Source organism: Myotis nattereri, assembly GCF_964212035.1.
Source record: "Myotis nattereri genome assembly, chromosome: 1".
NCBI lineage: Eukaryota > Metazoa > Chordata > Mammalia > Chiroptera > Vespertilionidae > Myotis > Myotis nattereri.
The window spans coordinates 6,838,851-6,861,691 of NC_138075.1; the positions used below are offsets into that span (position 1 = coordinate 6,838,851).

The 22,841-nt window shown below is 46.5% G+C and overlaps 1 protein-coding gene across 1 annotated transcript in view; it reads left to right on the plus strand.

The window, feature by feature from the left end:
* Nucleotides 1-22,841, plus strand: part of EML1 (EMAP like 1) — a 108,700-nt gene that overhangs the window by 49,024 nt on the left and 36,835 nt on the right. Inside the window, exons 3-4 of the mRNA XM_081095191.1 lie at nucleotides 7,444-7,579; nucleotides 17,584-17,718. Of these exons, the coding sequence (XP_080951317.1) occupies nucleotides 7,444-7,579; nucleotides 17,584-17,718 (271 nt within the window). The remainder of the gene's footprint in view (nucleotides 1-7,443; nucleotides 7,580-17,583; nucleotides 17,719-22,841) is intronic.

The following is a 22,841-nucleotide window of genomic DNA, read 5'->3' on the forward strand; positions in this document are numbered from 1 at the left end:
AAGGAAGTCTATTTCTTTGTGCTTTGGGGTCGTCACCGCCAGCTCCTATGAGATATACACGTTAGCAACGTCTGCATTTTGAATAATTCTTTCAAGTAATCTTTCTTTCCTACTAAATGGCAAAGCAATCGGGCGTTTTAAATAGAAACCAGGTTATTTTAGGTATTCTTGACCTACTCAGCTTTCCAAAAATAATTGTGATGACTACTGTATCTTAAAGGGTACATTCAAAGTAGTTGCTTCATGTAAAACTCCAGACTTGTGCAATGTCTTTATTTTTAGAAAATTAGGTGGGGGGGGGGGGGGGGGGATAATAAGAGAAGGCTGTCCAGGAGTTATCTTTTCTTGATTCACAGTAAAGTTTGCCCTGGCTGGTGGTGGGGTTCAGTAGTTGGGGTGCCAGCCTGGGCCCAACGGATCTCAGATTTGATTCCCAGTCAAGGGCACATACCTGAGTTGTAGGTTCTATCCCCCCTCTCTCCCTCCCTCCCTCCCTCCTGTCCACTCTCTCTAAAAATCAATGGAAGAAATATCCTCCTGTGAGGATTTAAAAAACAGAGTGAAGTTTGATTTTTGTAAAACTCCTGTGAGAAATCACTTTTTTCATGGTTAGAGCTGGTGTTTCTTATAACATCCTTTTGTGAAAGTAAATCAAAGCAGAACAGCCAGAAGGTCACGTCAAGAAACGGAGAAAGGCCATAGAGGCCGGTGCGGGGTGGAGCCCTGAGGGAGGGGTGGTTCTCCCGGCTCACCTGCTGCTCCCTCCACACAGGACCCTGGAGCTGGGAGGAGGTGTCCTTCACCAGCTCTGGGCGCTGTTGCTTCCGAGGGCCCGCGTTGGCCCACACGCACACCCCCTGCCTGGAAGGCTGGCACCCCGCAGCCCTGGTTTGGTTGGGGCATCTTTTAGAGAAGGTGGGTTTTAGACAAACCTCCTTTGGTCTCTGAAAGGCCACATTGGTATCACTTCACTCTGGCCGGCCATCCTCATACAGGCCTGAACCAGCCTGGACACGTGGCATTCTAACTTTCAAATATTCAGTGACCCCTCTCCACCCTCCCCCCTCCCCCACCTCCCCTCCCCCCTCCCCCACCCGCCAAGGTTAGGTGTCAAAGCGGAGGGCTGTGTCTTGAGCTCGAGTGCACATCCCTGTGCTGTTCGCAGCGGCAGGGACGGGGGCTGGGCCGCAGTCGGCATCCAGCGCTCAGAGCAAGTGCAGGGTGAGCTGTGGCCTGTGCTGTCCCGTCCCCGGTGGTTGGACTGCCCGGTCCACTCACTGGCCTCAGCGTGGCCTGCGAGGCCATGGACGATCGTCCCGGTTCCTCTCCACTTGCTGGAGGAGAGGCAAGCCGTCCGAGCTGGGACGCACCTGGTCTTTCCTCCTAGGACTTAACCAGTGTGACAGCGAGAACTGCGGCCCCCGACATAACTCACTCAGAGCAAGTGCGAGGCTTCCTGAGACGGAAGACTGCGGCCACCCCCACAAGTGCCCGTGGACCTAGTTTAAGTGGAGGGAGTGTGTCTCGGGCTACTCGTCCTTTTTACAATATTCTGCCTTAGAATGGCCGACCACTCATTCCCCATCTCTTCTTAACCCAGCGTTACTGGCTCATAGCCAAACTCAGCCAAGCCCCCACACCGTGCTATCTCTTTTTCCTTTTCCTTTCATATGTTTTTTAATATTAAGAACTGGTTGCCTCACCTGTGTCTTTACTGTAGAGAATGTCTGCCTACAAAGTTAGCTTTGTCCACATTGGATCCACGTGCAGACGGGAAGATTTGCTGATCTTGGCTTACCGTAGAGCGGAGAAGAGAGAATCCACCCGCTTGCGGGGCATGTATTCTAAAACTCTCGCTAGTATTCAGGTTCTCGCAGCGCTGTGGTTGCAGTGGGGCTGCACTCACTGCTGGGAGAATGACATGAACTGACCCCTTTATCTGTTGCTGTTGTGAGTGTAAATACAGAAAATGCTTGTGAATAAAGGGGTTCATTGTGGCATTATGCACAAGGGGAATTGGATGGGAAACAATAGGGGGAAGCAAGCGCAGGGCATGGCCAGAAAACTGTGGTACCTCCTGATTGGACGCTGTGTATCTTTAAAAATATCTGATTGGAAACAACAGCAAAATGCTCATGTATTATGTATTATATTAGGAGGCAAAAGCAGGATATCAAGCTGTAAAGACTATATTCCAACTACATAGACCAAATCTATGCAAACATTTGAAAGAACCATACCAACAGTTATTACCGGGTTTTCCCCTCAGTGGTAGGAGTATGATGTTTTACATTTCTACATTAGTTGGCTTCTAAATGTAGAACTTTGGTGAATAGTCCTTCATAAGCAAAAGACATTTATGTTTAAAAGTGCCTCCGTTCTCACCGAATCTGCCCTTCGCTGCTCTGAGGCAAGCAGCAGGCTCTCCGCTGGCTTCCGGGGCTGGAGTTGGCTCACGTGCTTCTCGAATTTGTTAAATGAATAACGGATCCATTGTACACATGCTTGGCTAACTGCCCTGTCAGTGCCAGGAGAGCATCATGGGGTTCTACATGTAAAATGTGGGTTGCAATATGGTTGTTGCCCCAGCATCTGGGTCGTGGGCTTTGTTGACATTAACCAGCGAGTAGCTCCTGTTGCTCATTTTAATTTGGCTGCAATTGGACAGCTTGCTTTTTGTAAAACTTTCATGTCCCTTTGCAGACTTTTTTATCAATAGCCTCATTGATGATCAGAGACTCACTAAATATAACCAAACACCCCTGCTGGCGGTGCTGGTGGTCTTCAACAGTGTAGCCTCTGCTGCGGACCGTTCTCCTGATGTTTAAAATGTCACCCTAGCTACCACTCATTAGCTGCTAGGGGCTGGGCTTGGCAGTAGATATTGGGTCTACCAGTTCATGTCACCTCCCACAATCCTTTGAGGGAGGTATTAACATGCCCATTTCACGGAGGAGGCAGCAGCCTCCAGGACGGAATGCTCTGCCCCAGGCCACACAGCTAGTGAGGGGGGATCTGGGTCTGGACCCCAAGGCCACTGGACTCATGAGCGGATTCTTCCCGCCACCCATGCTGCTTTGCTGTGCTCACCTCTTAGCAGTGTTATTCAAATTCTCATTATGCAAATCAAGTCAAATCTTTAAGAAATGCATAATTATATGACTGGGAATGAGGGCTCTTTTCTCAAGGTCTGATTTGATTGGCAAAGGATCCCAAGTACAGTAGATCCTATTCAGCACATAATTGTGTGAAAGATTATGTTATGGTCCCTTCACAAATCTTATTAGATAGAGACAATTAGCAAATTTGCAGGGAGTTAAATTAAAGAGTCATGAACTTAGTTCTTTATCCTGGTTAACCACAGTTACAGCGCAGTTTTTCCCCTCTCTCCCGTCGACTGCTTTCTCCTTTTCTCTCGCCTTACCCATCAGTTCTTAGGGAAAGTCACTTCTGCTTTCTATTGCACAGAGCACACCACAGTTCCTTCCGTTTTCTCACTCCCTCCCCAGTTTAGGTGTGAATTCTTTAGTGATTTATAGAAAAGGGTTAGTAGGTATAGTCACTTTTTCAGAGACCAAGAAAGATTGTTTTTGAACTTTGTTTTATGAAAATGTTCACATGTATATAAAAGTAGAAAGAAAAATACCTCTTTCCTTTTACACTGCTGCATAGTACTCCACTGTGGGGATGAGCCATGGTTGATGCCAGTCCCTGTTGGCGGTCCTTTGTTTTACAAATAATTTAAAAATAATTGTACATATGCCATGTTGTATTATTCCAGCACATCGTTAGGGTAGGTTCCTGGAAGTAGGGTTACTGGATCAAAGGTAGAATTAGAAGCATCTGCAGTTTCCCTGGGTATTGGTGAAGGAATCGTCCCCACCACTTAATCAGTTATCTACTTTGTCTTACAATTTAGCAAAAGCAGGTAGCCTTCTCCAATTCCAAATATAGACATATTTTACATTTTTAAAAAGGTAATTGGGAATTCTAGGTCCACACTGGTCAGATATGCTAAAGCTAAACTGTGGATTTCACATGTAATCATGCACATAGTCATGCTTTGCATAATTGAATTTATTTTTAGGCCTAGTGGAACGTTTTACTTATCAAATGTTGCACATTGAGTTTTTAATATCAGTCTTGATCTTAGATTATAACTTAGTATCACTGTCATAATAGGCATTGGTAGATTTGATGAGCTACACTTGAATTTCCATACTTGCATCAACTGTAGTTTTGAAAATATATTCTCATGGATAGTACTTTTTGAAGTCTGGTTCCTCCAGTCGACCACTTAGAAAGATGAGAAACATGTTCCTTTCAGGCTTGCATGTGCACGTTTTAGACCTGACATTCGGAATGCCTCACAGCCAGAGTCCCGTCACCACCCTGTGGATGGTGTGCAGGAGTTTCACTCCAGGCAGTATGTGGGGACCTTCTGTTGCATGTATGCCAAGTCACTGCTGGCCCCGGCGCCACACCTGTGCCTGGGTCTCCAGCTCCCCGTTCTCCTCACTCCCCCTCCCCCCACTGGGCCTGTCCACTTCCACCTCGGACTCTTCTCCTTTCACTTCCTGTGGGTTGGCAAGTCAAAGAGAACCCACCAGGGTGTTGCTTTTCAGAGCCTGTTCTCACATGAGTCAGGATCATAGGTCTCAGAGCAGGAGGGGACGCCCTTGGAGCACTTGCAGACTAAAGCCTCTACTTTATGGGTTAGGAAAATGGGCCCGGGGGTCTTGCCTGCGGTCACACTGCCTGTCGGGTGTGCTAGGCCCACTGGGCCCAGAGGCACAAAACGAGGGAGTGACTCAGAAGTGGCAACATAATGCCTTTCCTTTGAAGCAGGGATTTTGTTATCGGAATTTAATGCAGCCGGGTCCACAAATACATGTCGAATACCTCCTGGGTGGGGTGTCATCACAGGTGCCACTTCCAGGAGCCTCCAGTCTCGATAGCGAGGCCAAGACACAGGGGACTGGCCACGTGGGCGTTGATCTCTTCTCCCCCATTCAGCCACTTACTCAGTCACCTATGTGCATCAGTGTGGACTCGTGGCATTTATTTTAAACTTGGGGCTACAATCCAATGCAGCTTGATTTATCTCGTTGCTCAGATTGTTCCAGCTTTGGCCGTCGGGAGCTTTCTGTTGGCTCCTGCCTCCCTTTGACTCACCGTCCCGTCATCAATACAAGTTTTTGGGTTTTGTTAGCACTTCCTTACTCTCTGACACTATAAGATGCTCCAGGCTCATGTGGTATGTTCCTGCCCTTGCCCTAGATGCAGGTATTTCCCCAGGGGGCCCTGGTTCCTGTCACTGTAGAACAGGGGCGGGCAAACTTTTTGACTCGAGGGCCACAATGGGTTCTTAAACTGGACCCGCGGGGGGGGGGGGGGGGGGGGGGCGGGGCGCGGAACAAAAGCATGGATGGAGTGTTTGTGTGAACTAATATGAATTCAAAGTAAACATCATTACATAAAAGGGTATGGTCTTTTTTTTTTTTAGTTTTATTCATTTCAAACGGGCCGAATCCGGCCTGTGGGCCGTAATTTGCCCACGGCTGCTGTAGAATGATATTAGAAACCAAGGTGTGTGCATTGGGTGTCCCTGCTTTAAGCTCCCAGCAGACAGAGCTGGGAAATCCATGTGTTTACACTAGCCTGTGTACACACACGTGTCTACGATTTTGTATCTGTAGCTCTATCATGAGCTAGACGTGGCTTCATCCAAGGTCCCCTCCTCGGCCCCATCACCACCTGTTCCTTCCAGCCTGCCCCCTGCTGGTCTTTACCACCCTCTCCGACAGCGAGAAGCCTGGCTCCACCCATCCTCCGTGCACTCGCTCAGCTGTTCAATCCAGTACTTATGTATAGTGGTTTCAGAATTGTGTCCCCATGGGAAGCAACTTTACTAAGTAGAATACAGGGCTCCGTGCAGTCCCTTCTGTAATCTTACCTCCTCCACTCGCTTCCAGAATTACTTGTCAGCACCTTTCCTCTCCACTCCCATCCATGAGGCTGAGCATATCTTTGTAGTTAAGTTAGATTCTTTTGTCACAATCTGCATCCCATCCTGAGGTTCCCCCATCTCCTAATTGACTTTATTTGCATACCTTCAAGTTCACTCTAGGCTTTGACAAATGCATCGTGTCACTTTCCACCACCACAGTAGTGTTCAGAAGAGTTTGACCACCCTAAAAAGTCTCCGATGCTTTGCCTGGTCCACCCCTCCCCTCACTACCACCACCGCTAAACTCTAGCAACCACTGATCTGGTCTTGGTGCCTGTAGTTTTGCCTTTTATAGGCTGTCATGGGAGGCTACAGTATGGAGCCTTTCAGACTAGCTCCTTTCACTTAGCAACATAGAAATAGGGCTCATCCGTGTTGTCGTATGGATTGGTTCATTGCCCTTTTTGCCGAGTCACATTCCACTGTATGGACGTACCAGAGTTTGTTTATCCACTCACCAGTGGAAGGATATCTTGGTTGCTTCCAGTTGTTGACAGTTATGGATAAAGCTGCTATAAATATTAAATGCAGGTTTATATAGACTTAAGTTTTCCAATCATTGAGAAAATACCTCGTGTCACTCCATTGCTGGATTGTATGGTCAGACTGTGTATAGCAGCTGCCAAACTGTCTTCCAGAGTGGCTGCACTTTCGAATCCCACCAGCAAGGCATGAATTCCTGTGGCTGGGTCCTGCCCAGCAGTTGGTGTTTTGTCTGCTTTCTGGAGGTTAGCCATCCTAATAGGTGTATAGAGATAGCTCATTACTGTTTTAATTTGCATTTCCCTGGTGACAAAAGATGCTGAGCACCTTTTCATATGCTTATTTGCCATCTGTGCATCTTCTTTGGTGAGGGGTCTGTTCGGATCTTTTGCCTTTTTTTTTTTTTAATGGGCTGTTTGTTTGCTTACTGTTGAGTTTTTAGATGTGTTTTTTGTTAATATTCTGTGTACAAATCCTTTATCAGCCATGTGATTTGCAAATATTTTCTCCCAGGCTATGACTTCCCTTTTTATCCTCTTCACAATGTCTTTCGCAGAGCGAAAATTTTTATAATGTTAATGAAGTCCTAGCTATTAATTTTTTCTTTATGGATTGCCCTTTTGGTGTTGTAGCTAAAAAAAAAAAAAAAAAAAAAGTCATCTCCAAACCCAGGTCCCATTTCTCCCATGTTTTCATTTAGAAGTTTTATCGCTTTGCATTTGACACTGAGATCTGTGGTCCATTGTGAGTGAGTTTCTGAATGAGGTGTGAGGGTGGTGTCTAGGTTCTGTGTTCCAGCACCACTTGTTAAAAATCCCCATTGAGTGAGTTGCGTTTGCACCTTTGTTCATTTTTGCTGACATTGATAAACATCGATGCCTTTCTACGTATCTTAAAGAGGTACCTTGACAAGGGGCACGTCCTGATTTCCTTTTCTGCTTGTCTTACAGCAAGACCCCTGGTGCAGACCTTGCCTTTAAGAACCACCGTCAACAACGGCACCGTGTTACCAAAGAAACCTAGTGGCTCTCTGCCGTCCCCCTCCGGGACCAGGAAAGAAACTGCTATGCCGGCAATAACCAAAAGGTAGGCACAAAGTGACTTAAAGGAAGCCTAAAAGAAATCCATCTCAGATGCTTAAATACATATTAAATACATATTCCTGCCCTAACTGGTTTGGCTCAGGGCATAGAGCGTGGGCCTGCGGACTAAAGGTTCGATTCCAGTCAAGGGCGGGCTCAATCCCCAGTAGGGGGCGTGCAGGAGGCAGCTGATCAGTGATGGTCATCATTGATGTTGCTATCTCTCTCTCCCTCTCCCTTCCTCTCTGAAATCAATAAAAAAATATTTTTTAAAAAAGGCTATCTTTAAAAAAATGTATTTCTGTTCTTATATGACACTTTACAATTTCTCCTCTAAGTAAAGCTTGTAAAAGTATAATATTGGTGTGTTGCCATAACAGAAACCATATAGATTTATTATTCTGCTTTTTAAAATTTAATCACATTTTTTGCTATTTATTTATTTACTTTTTCAATTACATTGACATTTCTATATTATTTTATATTAGTTTCAGGTGTACAGCATAGCAGTTAGGCATTTATACCGTTTACAAAATGTTCCCCTGGTAAGTCCAATACCCAGCTGGTTCTGTACATAATTATTACAATGTTATTGATCTATTCCCTGTGCCATATTTCACGTCCCTGTAAAATTTAATCATAGTACCTTTGAAAAACCCATTACCTAAACTACACTGTACCGTCTTGTATTTTTTTTACTTACAATTCTCTTTTGAAGAAAAATGGGGGTATAACCCAGGTTAAAAAGAAAATGCTGTTCCCAGGCCTATACTTAGCATATGGCAAAATTTAGGTTACCACAACCTTCATGTTGCAGTCCACCTTTATTCTTCTGCATGTAGATATTCAATTTTCCATGTACCATTTGTTGAAAAGACTGTCCTTTCCCCGTTGTGTAGTCCTGGCATCTTTGCCAAAAGTCATTTGGCCATATGCACAATGGTTTATTTCTGAGCTCTCTGTTCCATTCCATTGGTCTGTATTATCTGTCTTTATGCCAATAAAGACACCACAGCAGTTTGATTACTGTTATTTTGCAGTATGTTTTGAAATCAGGAAGTGTGAGGCCTCTAACTTTGTTTCTTTTCAAGTTTATTTTGGTTATTTGGGGTCCCCTGAGATTTCTTATGACTTTTACAATTTTTTTCTGTTTTTACCAAAAAAATGCCATTGAGATTTTGATAGGGATTATACTGACTCTATAGATTACTTTGGGTAGGATAGATATCTTAACAGCAGTAAGAGTTCAAATCCATGAATATGGGATGTGCTTCCATTTATCATTTTTCAATTTTTTTAGCAATGTTTTGTCATTTTCTTTATTTTTAATTGAATTTATTAGGGTGATATTGGTTAATAAAATTATATAGGTTTCAGGTGTATAATTCCATAATTCATCATCTGTATATCGAGTTGTGTGTCCACCACTCCAAGTCAAGTCTCCTCCCATCACCATTTCCCCCTTTACCCTCTTCTGTCTCCTCCCATGTAGTTTTTTTGTACAAGTCTTTCGCCTCCTTGGTTAAATTTTTCTGAAGTATTTTATTCTTTTTGATGCTGTAGCAAATATGGTTGTTTTCTTAATTTCCTTTTTGGATTAGCTGTTGTTAATGTCTAGACATGCAGCTGATTTTTGTGTGTTGATTTTTCTATCTGTAACTTTGCTGAAATTGTTTACTAGTTTTAAATTTTTTGTGGGTGGAATCTTTAGTGTTTTTTACATGTAAGATAATGTTCTCTGTAAACAGGTAACTTTATTTCTTCCTTTCTAATTTAAATGCCTTTTATTTGTTTTTCTTGTCTAATCGCACTGGGAGGACCTCCAGTGCTATGTTGAGTAGCAGTGGGGACAGTGGGTATCCTTGCTTTGTCCTGTTCTCAGAAGAAGAGCTTTTAGTCTGAATATGACGTGAGCTGTGGGCTGCTCATAGATTGCTTTTACTATGTTCCGGTATTTTCCTTCTATTCTAGCTTGTTGAGTATTTTTAATATGAAAGGGTGTTGAATTTTGTCAAGTACTTTTTCTGCATCAAGACTAGCATTTGTTATTTGTCCTTCATTCTGTTAATGTTGTGTATTACATTGGTTGCTTTTCATATGCCAATCCCTGCTTTCCAAATGTGAATCCCAGTTGGTCATGGTATATATAATTATTTTAATGTACTGTTCAATTCAGTTTGGTCTTATTTTGTTGAGGATTTTTGCATCAATGTTCATCAGGAATATCGGTCTGTGTAGTTTTTCTTGTTGTGTCTTTGTCTGGTTTTGGTATCAGAATAATGCTGCCATCATAGAATGAAATTGGAAGTGTGTCCCTCCCACCCCCCTCAATTCTTTGGAAGAGTTTGAAGAGGATTGGTATTAATTCTTCTTTAAATATTTGGTAGAATTCTCTAGTGAGGCCATCTGGCCCTGGGCTTTTGTTTGTTGGGAGAGTTTTGATTACTGCTTCAATGTCCGTCCAATCATAGATGTGTTCAGAATTTTTATTTGCTTCTGATTCAGTCTTGGTAGGTTACATGTATTGAAGAATTTATCCATTTCCTCTAGGTTATCAGTTTGTTGGCATATATTTGTTCATAGTAGTCTCTTATAATCTTTTTTTCTGTGACAACTTTTATTTCTAATTTTAGTTGTGTCTTCTCTTCCTTAGTCAAGCTAAGGATTTGTCAAGTTTGTTGAACTTTTTAAAAAAATTCTTGATTTCACTGAAATTTTTTGTTTTTCTTCTCTATTTTATCTCTGCTGTACTCTTTATTATCTCCTTACTTTTGCTAACTTTTGTGTTTTTCTGTTCCTAGTTGCTTGTGGTTTAAAATTAGGTTGTTGATTTGAGATCCTTTTTCTTTTTAGTGTATGTGTTTATGGCTATAGATTTCCCTCTTAATACTGCTTTTTCGCATCCCGTAAGTTTTAGTATGTTTTGTTTTTATTTCTGTTTGTCTGCAGATATTTTCTAAATTCTATACTAATGTTTTCTTTGACCCATTGATTGTTTAAGAGTGAGTTGTTTAATTTTTAGATTGACTTTTTTAAGGAGCCAATAGTTAATGGGGGAGAAAATGAGATTCCCTTTTTTCTTGAGGAAAATATAATTTTATAATTTATGCCTCTTTTATATACTTGGAACTTAAAAGGCATTCTTTTCAGAGCTTAAAAAAATAAAAGTAAAGTTATTACCTAGCTGCGAATTAGAAATACATAGTTTCCTAAGATGGAGCGTCCAAGACTCTTGGTTTCTGTATAGAGTGTGGAGATTCACTTATGTTTTTTCTCTGGCTTTTATGGGCTTCTGTGGATGTGCGTTCCCATCATTTGGAAGTTGGAAGCGCAAACAGTAGCATCTGATGGTTACTCCATGTTTGTAAAGTTCCTCTAGTCTCTCATTAGGAGAGAATTTTGAAAACAAAGATGAAGAAAAAACCAAGACGGACATTGTAAATATTAGGATTTAAAACAACTTCCAAGCACTTCAAATATGTTTACAACCGTGTAGAAACGTTCCTGTCATCGGCGTTCCAGCTTCGCCGCGTTGGAGCGTCTGTGGTGTGCGGATGGGTCTGTTTGTTTTCTTCCCCGGGGGCTCAGCCAGTGCTGAAGAACAAAATCCCCTGGACATTGTCCAGGGCCCCGTGGTTGTGCTGTGTGTTGTCAATTAAGACTTGGATGGGGGCTGCATTTGGCCTCCTTGGGAAAAGCTTTGTTTCCATTAGTCAAAGGAAAAAAGGCAGAAAATCCGGGAAGATGTTGTAGGTCATACCTTGCGCAGTGGGAGTGCTGAAGCTGACAATAGACTAACACTTCCACGGCTCCGCGCAGACCATCACTCGTCCTTCCCACTCCTCCGTGGGGCTTTGCAGCGGGCGGCGCTGTGAGAGGAGAGATGAGAGAACAAAGCGGGTGCAGAAGGAGAGCATAATTTTAAAATCACTCTGCTGGGGTGGAAGGCAGGACGGTCACCCGCTTGCTTCCAGACAGACAGCTGGCGGTCCTTAGGAAGGGGAGTCGCGCTTGTTAGAGATGCACCGTTTATAGATGCGCCACAGCCAGATACGGACCGTGCACGACTTAAAGAATAGACAAACAACATCTGCTGTTCGTTTGTTTTTAAATGTTTATTTCTAATATTTTTGTCATTGAGGTGCATCGAAATGTAGGCGTGAAATTCATGCTCTGAGTCTGTTCTCGGCAGCAGAATAGAGATGGAAATATTCTCCTGTGAGCAGAGGAAGACCACTCGGCTCCTACCCTTTAGCAGGCGTGATCCCCTCTCCTCTCTGGGCGCAGGTAGTTGGTTACATGTGGCAGAAAACCCCCCACACACTTCTTGTGATCTGTCGATTCTCCAAGAACACCAGCCTTCTTTTTGTTGTTAATCCTCACCAGAGGATATTTTTGCATTGATTTTTTTTAGAGAAAGTGGAAGGGAGAGGGAGAGACAGAGAGAGAAGCATCGATGTGAGACATCATCATTTGGTTGCCTCCCGCATGCAACCCAACCAGTGTCAGGGATCGAGCCAGCAACCAAGGTGCGTGCCCTTGTCCGGAATCAAACCCAGGGTCTTCCAGTCCACAGGCCGATGCTCTGTCCACTGAGCCAAACCGGCTAGGGCATCACTCAGACTTTATAGGACAAAAGCCACCTTGTGGCCCCACGGTGACTCCCCAGTGCTCTGAATGGTGCCCAGGATAAGGTCGGTGCCTAGTAAGGGTTTGCCGAGTGGATAATCGTTTTAATCCAGAGTTAGTGCCACGGCTGCAGTGACACCATCAGAGAACCTCTGGCCTTGCATAATAGCTACCTGACAGGTTTCTGGTTTTTCTACTGTAAAAAATGTGGGGTCATTTGGCAAAAGTTTGTAAAACCAGTTCTCAGTTCCAAGTCACATACAAAAGAAAGACATAATGATAGTTTATTATGCTTAGAGTTATCTGATCATAAAAAAAAGACTGCCACTTTTTTTCTGGTCACCGATTTCCCTGGCAGAAATTTCATGAGGTTGGCAAAAACCATCGAATGCATGTATAAGTGTGAATTCCGGAGAGCTGTGAACTTTTCAGAACTTAGGTGTTTTATTTGAAAAGGTAGCAGAGACCAGAAGGAACAAGAAGAAAGGGTGGCATCTGTGTACCTCTGCCCCAGAAAGCCTCTAAAAAGACGCCTGTGTCACCAGCCAGCACTCCTGCGACCCTCAGAATAAAGGGCACTCTTCTGTCCAGAGGGAACACCCCGCTGGTTACTATGGAGGTGCCTCCTACTGCGGATACAGTATTACTCCCTCTGCCGCCCCGGTTTCTGCCAATGTCTTGTCTTCCAGCTCATTTTCTGTCCTTCACTCTGGGCCCCAGTAAATCCTTGCATGCACAAGAGCTCTGGCTCTCAAAGGGAAATGTCTTGTTTCTTCTATGCATACAACAATGGTAGGTTAAAAAAATAAAAGCTTTACATTTTAATGCAAATATGTGAAGGACCAGCATGCAGAAAGAGTTGTGATGGATTATACCCACGTCTGTATACGCAAACCGCGTGTTTTTCCACCCAGCGTGTGGTGTGAGTTCTGTAACTACGGAAGCTCACCGAGCTATTTCTCCAGCCCTGATGATGGCGCTCGCGTTTCTTCCGCTTTGTTTCTGCGCCTTATATGTAGATGGAACGGGTCTGTGAGTCTCCTCAGTGCAGGCAAACTGAGTAGGTACCACCCAGGGGAGGGCCACCTACTTACTGTCCTTGGTAACCCTGGCTGCCTCCCCAGTAACCTCACAGCTCCTTTTTTAAAATATAGATAGATAGATAGATAGATAGATAGATAGATAGATAGATAGATTGATTTCAGAGAGCAATAGAAACATCAGTGATGAGAGAGAATCATTGATTGGCTGCCTCCTTCACACCCCGACTGGGGATCGAGCCGGTAACCCAGGCATGTGCCCTGACTGGGAATTAAACCTTGACCTCCTGGTTCATAGGCCAACACTCAACCATGAGGCACACCGGCCGGGCTCAGCTCCCTGTTAGACAGTAGCTTAGAGATCTTAGTGCCTCCCGTTCATCAGGTCTCAGATCTGTACCTCAGCAGGTCCTCAGAGCTCCTGAGCGAGGGCTCTCATGGACTGCAGGGCGTCACGAGGGGGCTCGGGGGAGAGAGCCGGGAGAGGGGGCGGGGGGGGGGGGGGTGAAGGACCCGCAGTGGGTGGCTCTGTGCCCGAATCTGTTCCCTCGCCTGTGAAGTGGGCGATGATGCTTCTGCAGGGGCTTTGTGAGGTTGGAATTAGGTGACAGGTAAAAGGCAGGGTCCTTAATATACGTCACCTGTTGCTGCCGCGCTGGTTTCCATCATTACTGTTCCCTGTTGACGCTTCCAGCCACCAGGTTGAGTGTTAATGACCAGAAAATTGGGCTTTCGGCTCTTGACGGGTGTGTTTATCCAAGCCTCTATTTATTTATTTTCCCCAGCACCTTCTATGCTCAGAGGCCCTTCACAGACCGTTTGAGCTGGGAGGGACCTTAGGAGCCACTTTCCCCACTTTGCAAATCAAGACAGTCCATCTGTGAAAGGGACCAAGGGCAGGGGTGGGAAGCTCGGGTTTGCCCAACGAGCATCTGTTGTCCAGGCGTTTTTCAGAGCATTTCATCCCATTGAGAGTTTGAATTTTTTATTTTACTGTTTTGGGTGAGGAAGCTGAGCCTAGAGTTTCAGGACCATGTCCAAGGCCAAGGTCCCCAGCTCATCAGCACTGCCCCTGGGGCTTGCAGGAAGCCAGCCTGGTCCCCGCCCCCGAGAGACACAGTCTGTACAACAGCGACAGCCAGCAAGCAGGGCACTCTGCCGCCAAGCTGACCGACTGTCCACCGTGCTGCAGGCCTCTTCCTTAGTTTTTATTGAATTTATTGAGGGACTTTGGTTAACATAGTTATGTAGGTTTCAGGTGCACGATTCTATAATAATCGTCTGTATATTATACTGTGTGCTCACCACCCCAAGTGAAGTCCTCTTCCATCTCCATTCCCCCCTCCCCCTCGTTAAATTGCTGTGAACTTGCCGTGAACTCCCACAGGGACCCGCGGAGGCTGCCTCCCTGCCTCCGGGTGCCTAGGAGCCTCCTACGGGATGATTGGCCCAGAGTGACCCCTGACGTCACGTCAGCCTGTGCTTTTCCTCAGTGAAAGATCTTGAACTTTAAGCACAAAGGTTTCGATCATTTTAAGATGTCAATCCCCACATTTCAGAAATGTCATGCTCTCCTAAGATCTGTAATTTCCTTGTCCCCAAATTGCACATTCTAAAAATTCCCGTTGGCTGGGGCCCGCCCGCCCCTGCTGCTCGATGGGAGGTGCTGGGCTGCGCCTTCAGAGCCTCCTCCGCCACCAGCGGGGCTGCAGGGAGCTCATTTTAGTTCTGTTTGCTCACGCAGAGAGGGAGTGGTTTCTCAAACGCTGGCACACCGTGCGGTTTTTAAAAACATGCTGAGAGGAAGGATGGAATCACGAAGGGAGGAGGACTGCACGGTGCCGGAGGGAGGAGGGACAGAGCGGAGCCGGAGGGCCTGTGCAGGCGGGGCTTGCAGCGCTGGTGTTGGTTGTAATTATGGGGGCTCAGCCCAGGGGACGGTCCCCCGCCCTCCCCTGGAGCCGTGCAGACTTCTCCGTCACCTCTCCTCCCTCCCGCAGCGCCAGCCCCTAACCAGTCCTGCCGCATTTTCTCTGCCTGGGCCTCGCTCTCCTGGCTCCTGCCTTCCGTGTCCCTCGGGGTTTCTCTGCGCCTCAGGCTCCTGGGCAGTTTCTCGCCCACAGCCGACAGCTTTCTCTGACCTGGATTCCTCTCAGCTCCTTCCTCACGCGTGGTTTCCTCCACGGCTGTGGTTCGGTGCTGCCCTGAGCGCCGCGTGGTCACAGGCTCGCATTAGGACGCCCACCCCCACAGGCTCCTCCACAGGCGCCAGACCCGACTCCCCCCAAGTCCGAGTCTTCCCGCAGCCCCAGCCCTGGCCTGCCCCCCAGCCTCTCCATCCCTCGTGCTTCTAGAGCAGGTGCTCAACTGAAACGCTGGTGTCTCTTCCTGTGACAGGGTCAAAGCACCAGGCTCCCTGGATTGGTCACTACTTCACCCTTTCCGAATAAATATGTATCAAGCTCCAGTGCCAAAAAGTACACAAGAATGATAAGTGAGGTCAGATCTCAAGACATGTATGGCCGGTGGTGACTTCAAAACTCCGCAGGGACCTGTGATGCAGTCACATGACCCAAGAGCAGAGCAGTCAGCGTGCGCCCCTGCCCGGCCCTGGGTTGCCCCCCGCCCCCCGGGAGTTTCCTGAGTCTGGGGCGTGCCTGTGGGTTACGGCGCTTCCCCACTGTGTCATTTCAGTTCATTAAAGCCCTTTATCTCTCCCAGAAAGCCAGTCTTCAGGCGTCTTCCCCAGACATTCCCCCAGTTCCCAACCACTCCGTCCCCGGAAAGGGTCCTGCCCCACGTGGTCTGCCTTGGCCGGTAGCATGTGGCTTCTTGACTTTGTACAGGAAAGATTCACACAAGTCCAGGTGATCTTGAGAGGACGTTTATTAAATCCGGGAGCAACAGTGAAACAGGAAGGGCTAGGAGAGAAGCAGCAACAGGAAAGAGACGAGGCAGGCTGCTCGGGCTCTAGAAACGTCGTGGGAGAGACGTGAGCCACACAGGGTGCTGCTGGCTCACTGAGAGTCAGAGAAAAAGGGGGCCTGGGGACAGGTTCAGGGGGTTAGCTTGGGACGAGCTGCCGCTGCCCGCTGCTCCCCTGGGTGCAAATCTTGTGGGACCCTGAGAGTTTAGGAGAGGGGGGGCGGAGGGGGAGGCATGGGCATGCTCCGGAGAGAGCCTGCGCGGAGTCTGTTACTTGGAGGCCTCTTACCTACTTTCCGAAGGTGGGGATCCGAGGGGAGGGCCATGGAGGGTCTCGGTGGACTGCTCATCGGCTTCCCAGGTGTGCTCTTTACGATGCTGACGTGCCCAAGTGAGCGGCGCAAAGAGGGACCGGCCGTTTTCTGGTCGCTCTCCCTCTATTGTGGGTTTGCTTGGTCCTGATTGGGTTGGTTATTTATCCCCCTGACTTATCCGTCCCTGGGTTTGGCTGGCACAGGGGGCACTAATCGGGCCTCTGGTATCTACCTCCCTGACCAGGTGGTTGAAGCTCTTTACTTTCCGGTTAGAAAAGAGACGTGTAACCATTTGCTCCCGTGCCCTTGGTGGGGAAGAGAAGACCTTGCGGTTTACTAGCTGCCTGTAAATCGCCCCAGTTGTTTGGCCCCATCTGTCTGACCATCTAGCTCGGTTCCCTTTTCTTGTCAGAAATTCTGACATCCAACCATCCCGCCTCCACCCTGGTCCTCGGTTTCCAGAGGGACGTCAGTGCTTCCGTGGCACCGCCTCTAAGCACAGGCCTGACCAGCTGGGCGGTTCCGTCCCTGCCTGTGTGCCCGTGGCATCCTGTCCGTGTTGGTCCCACGTGTGCCTTCCGACCAGACTTCTTCAGTGTCCGCACCATTGACGTTGGGGGCTGTCCTGGGCACGGTCGGGTGCTGAGCGGCATCCCAGGCCTCTGTCTAATAGATGTGGGCAGTAGCGCCCCCCGCCCCCCGGCTCTGACAACCAAAATGTCTCGGACACTGCCCAGTGCCCAGTGTCTGCGGGGCACAGTCAGCTGAGTTGAGCACCTGGGGCTAATCTGAAGCTGCCCAGGGACAGGTGGCCTCCCGTTACGCCCTGGGGTTCTCTCACCCAGGCCGTGGGCTTCTTCCTTCCAGTTCCTCTGTGCCTTCCAACGCTACTCGTTGCCAAGGTTACAAAACAGCGAGCAGAGGCAGAGTCCAGGTCACTTTCGGAAAAGTGGCTTTTCATCTCCATGGTCAGGACTTGAGGCGCGGCCCGTCCTTCAAGCATCCATGGGGACGTGGGGTGTTCCGGGCGTACATTTTTATACTCGGCCGTAAGGAAGGCCCCCGGTAAGGCTCTCACTGTCCTCTGCATCTCCCCTCAGCACCATCAAGAGGACCAGCTCTTCGGAACGCGTGTCCCCCGGCGGCCGAAGGGAAAGCTACGGGGACTCCAAAGGCAACCGGAACCGCACGGGGTCCACCAGCAGCTCTTCGAGCGGCAAAAAGAATAGCGAAAGGTACGGGGCCCCGAGCCCGCTGGGTCCCTCTCCTCCCCAGAGATGAGCAGAGACCCCGACCACGCACCCGCACCCGAGCCAGGGCCCTCGAGGGCGCCGAGGCCTCTCCGGAGGTCAGGGTGGCGCCGCTCAGGCTGCGGCAGTTCCTGTCCGGGTGGGAGTTACTCTGGGGACTCCCAGCCGGGCCGAGGGCCTGTTTCCATCGGCTCATGGAATGGGGGGGCTGGTCCGAATTTCCGCAGGCCCTGAAAGCTAGTGTGAGCGCATCGCTGAGTCTGTCAGCAGCATTTTCTCAGGTTGGGTGGGTGAAACGTTGTACTTTTATGATTTGTCAGAAACCATCTGAACTAATGCCAGAAGCAGGAACCTTTTTTTTATTTACTCGTTTCAGGAAATACGATTACTCCTAATTTTGAATTTTTCTTTGAGGTTAGTGTATAGTGGATTTTGACAAATATCTATAAACTATTAGAAACATTTTGTGAGTGAGAGCTCATTTTTGGCATTTTAATGGCTTTTCATACTGAAGAATGTATCGTGTAGATGAGGTCCCTTTCTCTGTGTATAGCGACCTAATGTACTTTGGTCTGCCTTTTTAAACACTGCGCTTTATTTTTATTCTCTCTGTTGAGCGAGGCTTAGGGAGGAATTTCAGCTTCAGAGGCAAATACTCTTTTTGTTTTTGCAAGTGCTCATGTAAGGAAAAAGCTTAGTCATCAAGCAATCAGCTCCAGCCCACAGTCTGTAAAAATTCCAAGTTTGTAAACCCGTCCGCATTCAGTCCTGTAAAGGAAGCTTAAACCGTTTTCCACTTCATCTCTGAAAGATATCTTTTGCAGAAGAGAAGCGAGCACTTCTCACATCCTCAGCAGGTCAAGTTCATGGCCGATTAAACCATTGACATGGGTTCTGTCTTCTAATGAAGACTATTAGTGCTTCTTATCAGAAGATTATGTTAATTGGGTGATAATACCCTGGAAATAAGGCCAGGTGGTTACAATGGCAACAGAGGGCGAGTCCAGCAGGCACGCAGTGGCCCGTGGGCGCCTCTGAGCTCAGGGTGAGCTTGCAAGGCGACCTGAGAGGTCTAGATTTTGGCAGCTGATGAAAACTTGGCCCCTTCTATGCACATCTGCATTTTATTAAGAATTTCCAAAAGGAGTCTGCATTGTGCAAACTCCAGATCGGTTTTATCTTTTAAATCCTATGGCTTTGGTGAATATGCTGGGTAAATATTTCCATAAAAGGTATTTTAAAAGGGATTTTTTTTTTTTCCAAAAAATAAATGCCACAGTAGGACATTTTGGTTTGGAAATGAGGGTCTGAGTAAATTTACTAATCATGTTCTCAAAATAATGTAAGCAACCGAATGTGTCCATTTAAAAATAATTCCCTGTCCTATTAGAACCTCCTCCACTCAGGTCTCCCTGCAGCAACTGCCAGGACGGCGCCGTGCTCTGAGGGCCATGCGCTGGGCCGGGGGTTTTCCTACGGTTCTTATAAAAGTATAAGACTCAAGGGCATTAGATATAAAGCACCTACTTCACAGAGGGAAGCGCCGAGGCCCAGAGGCGCTCAGTGGCAGAACTGACGTACAAACCCAGACCCTTTTCTCACTCCAGAGCCTGTGCCCTTTCTGTTATGCCTTGCTGCCGACAGTGACCAAGCAGGACATCCTTTTTAAAAGTGAGACAGCGTCCCAGAACCACGGACAAACACTAGTGAGTGGTGGGTAGGAGACCACGAAATCTAAAAGTGGTTCGGTGGGGATCAAGTGTGGCAAATCCTCGAGGTTCCCACGTCCCTTAATGTCACATTAGAATGAGCTGGTCTGTGTTCAGGGAACTACATCAGACCGAGAAAGACAAATTCTGTATGATTTCACTTATATGCGGCATCAAAACACACAGACACACACACACACACACACACACACAAACGCAAATGAACAAGCGAAACAAAACAGGAACAGACATCTAGAGAGAACAAGCTGATGGTTGTCAGAGGGGGGAAGGGGGACATGGTGAAATTTTTTTAAAAAAGAAACCTTGACATTGGGCTGAGGGTGCCAGTCCTTTAAGCCAGGCTTTGACAACAGAAGATGAAGCAAAAGAAAATAGGTCACATACACTAAAGGCTCAGCACTCAGACTGGCTTTAGCCTGGTCCTCAGCACTGGGGCAGCTGGAAGACTGTATATCTCAAAAAGGGGGCGGGGGGATAAGCTGGTCTGCAGGTCTGGTGATTCAGGACCACTCATCAGAATGCAGGTGGGTGAGGAGATGCTCTCAGAAGGAGAATCTGGATCTGCCCTGATCTGCAGGACAAACAAGTCATTCACCGGCGCTGCTTTCCCTGGTGTCAGGCATCGGTTAGCTGCTGTAAAGCTCACAGTCACCACACGCCATAGGCAAGCTGTCGTTAGCACGTGTGACTCTTCTGCGAAAATTAGAAAAGGGCTTCTCTTCCTGGAGAAAAAGGAGGCTTTTTTGCACATCAAGCATATTTAGTTCTCAATAACAGTGATTACAGCAAGTGAAAAGCCGGTCGATATAAATTGTGCAAATCTTACTGTTGAACCTAAAATAATAGTGTTCTTGAGATCTCACCATTCACATTTTCTAAATGTGATTCATCTTAAAATTGTTCCATTTTGCTTTCGTAGACACTCTATGATTTATGATAGTGTCAGTCTTCTTGCTTCTGTTTCTCATTTTCTTTGGAAATGGTCACTGGATTTGACAGTCTTCCATGTGACATTGTAGACTTTTATCTTAGAATGCTTAACGTTTTTATAATACTTGGTAGTAACAAGCCACAAAAGTTTAATAGCACTTAATCTTTGCACTGGCAAAACTTCCAGAAAAACAATAGCAATATTTGGCAATGTAATATTTTCTTTATATATTATTGATGGCAATAAATACCAACAATTATATAATGATTCATGTCGCAGAGAAGTGCTTATTAAATTTAAATAGGGAATTGACAATAACATCCTGATGAATGACCTGGACTATCTAATGTAGACAGTATACCAATCCAATAGGATTTTTTAAAAAATTTTAAAAGGTGTTTTATTTCAGACAGAAAAAGTTACTATTTAGAATGCATAATTTATGTTAGATGTTAGACTGATAAACTGTTTCAATTATAAAACTGGTTCCCCCTTTGTAATTCTGCTGGGAATGAGACATAGCAACTTAAAAAAAATGCTTTGTTTCCATCAAAATGCTGTTCTAATGGTTTGATTTTAAGAAATGTTTCAACCATTTGCTAGAAACCTTGTTGTAACAAACATATAATCTGTCCTTCTTTGGAGTCAACATATATGAAAAAAACTTCAAAATAACGGAGATACTGCCCTGGCTGGTGTGGCTCAGTGGTTGGGTGTTGTCCTTGCACGGCAAGGCTGCCTGTTCCATTCCCGGTCAGGGCACATGCCCGGGGTTTCAGACTCGATCCCCAGGACAGAGCATGGAGGAGGCAGCTGATTGATGTTTTGCTCTCACATAGATGTTTCTCTCTTTCCCTTCCTCTCTCTCTAAAAATCAAATAAAATATTTAAATAAGCATAAAGATATCTACGTGTGGAAGTGGTCCCCTCTATGCCCTTTTGCCTTGCACAACCCGTGCACCTGTACCGGCCGTGTTATCCAGCCTGTAAGGTCCAGACCACTAGGCTGCACACTCTGAGCTCCATCCCTGAGTGACACATGGAGGCCCTGAGATTTGTGTCTTAGCATCGCTGATGGTGCAGCCTCGCTCCTAACCCTCCCCCAGGGCCTCCAGCCACCTCCTGACTCCTCGTCCGCCCTGTGCCCTGAGATCCACGCCTCTCAACACCAGCTCTCACTTTTCCCCGGCAAGGTTTTTTGTTTGTTTTCGGTTATTTTGTTTTTTGGTGTGTGGTTTTCGTGTGTGTGTGTGGGGGGGGGGGGTTGTTTGTTTGTTTTTGAGGAAACTTATTTATTTCATAAGTAACATGTGTTTTATGAAACCCAGATGTTAAAAAAAAGAGGAAATGGAAATTACCTATAATCTCACCCACTCAGAGAACTCATGGCTTAACATTTTATTACATTTCCATCTGGTTTTGTTTCTGGGGTGTAGCATATAATTTTGACAAAAATTATATTCTTCAGCATATGTTTGGTAGCCCTCTTTTTCATTTGCTCTGTGACCAGGTCTTTGTGTCAGTAAATATACTCTTCCAGCTTTATTTTAGATGAGGATCATCATTTTTCTAGGCAAATGCACTTTAGTTTCACGCTCAGTTACCAGCAAGGTTTTTCTAATCCAGTTTGACCAGCCCCACCCTCTAGAGCACTGCCTGGCACATAGTAGGGCCTCAGTAAACATTTGTTGAGTGTATCTTTTCACCCCAATCAATATAACAAAACAGGTTAAACTGACAGGCGATACAGCCGTAAGCCAGTGTTACTCCCAGCCCTGCCACTTTCTGTGTGACTGTGGACAGAATACTCAATGTCTCTGGGCTTTTTTTCCTCAGAGCCAGTAAAATCAGCACTTACCTCCCAGGCCTGTCGTGAGGATTAAATAAGTCCTGTATGTGGAATCCTTAGCATGGAGCTTGCTACCATTGGCCCTCGGTAAATGGTAGCTGCAGTTACTCCTTTTCTCTCCCAAAGTGCGGGTGCTGCTGTGTGCACACCTTTGCTAGCTCCACTCCCCAGTCTTGAGGCCCCTCTCCTCATTGGGACATTTTGAAATCTTCCAACTCCTGTTTCGGCCCTCACCCCTCCACCCCCACTGGGAAAGGGAGGAATCAGAAGTTCTGGACATTTCTGTCACCTTACTCATTCAGTTCCACAGCCCTGCCTAACTTACTGAGCACCTACTATGCGCAGAACACAGTGCAAGTCTTGGTGGTAAATGAAAGGATTTGCACACAAAGTTCATTCTCTCAACAGACATTAGTGACACATGCAAGTGAAAAGGGCTAGTTTCCCTCATTTCCAAAGGACTCAACACAAAAAAAAACAACCACAAAAACAGTGAGAAAAAGGACAGCAACTCAGTAGAAAAATGGGTGAAGGGTTTGGACAGGTTCTCTCTGAGACATACAAATACCAACTAATGAAAAGATGGTCAAACCCAAGT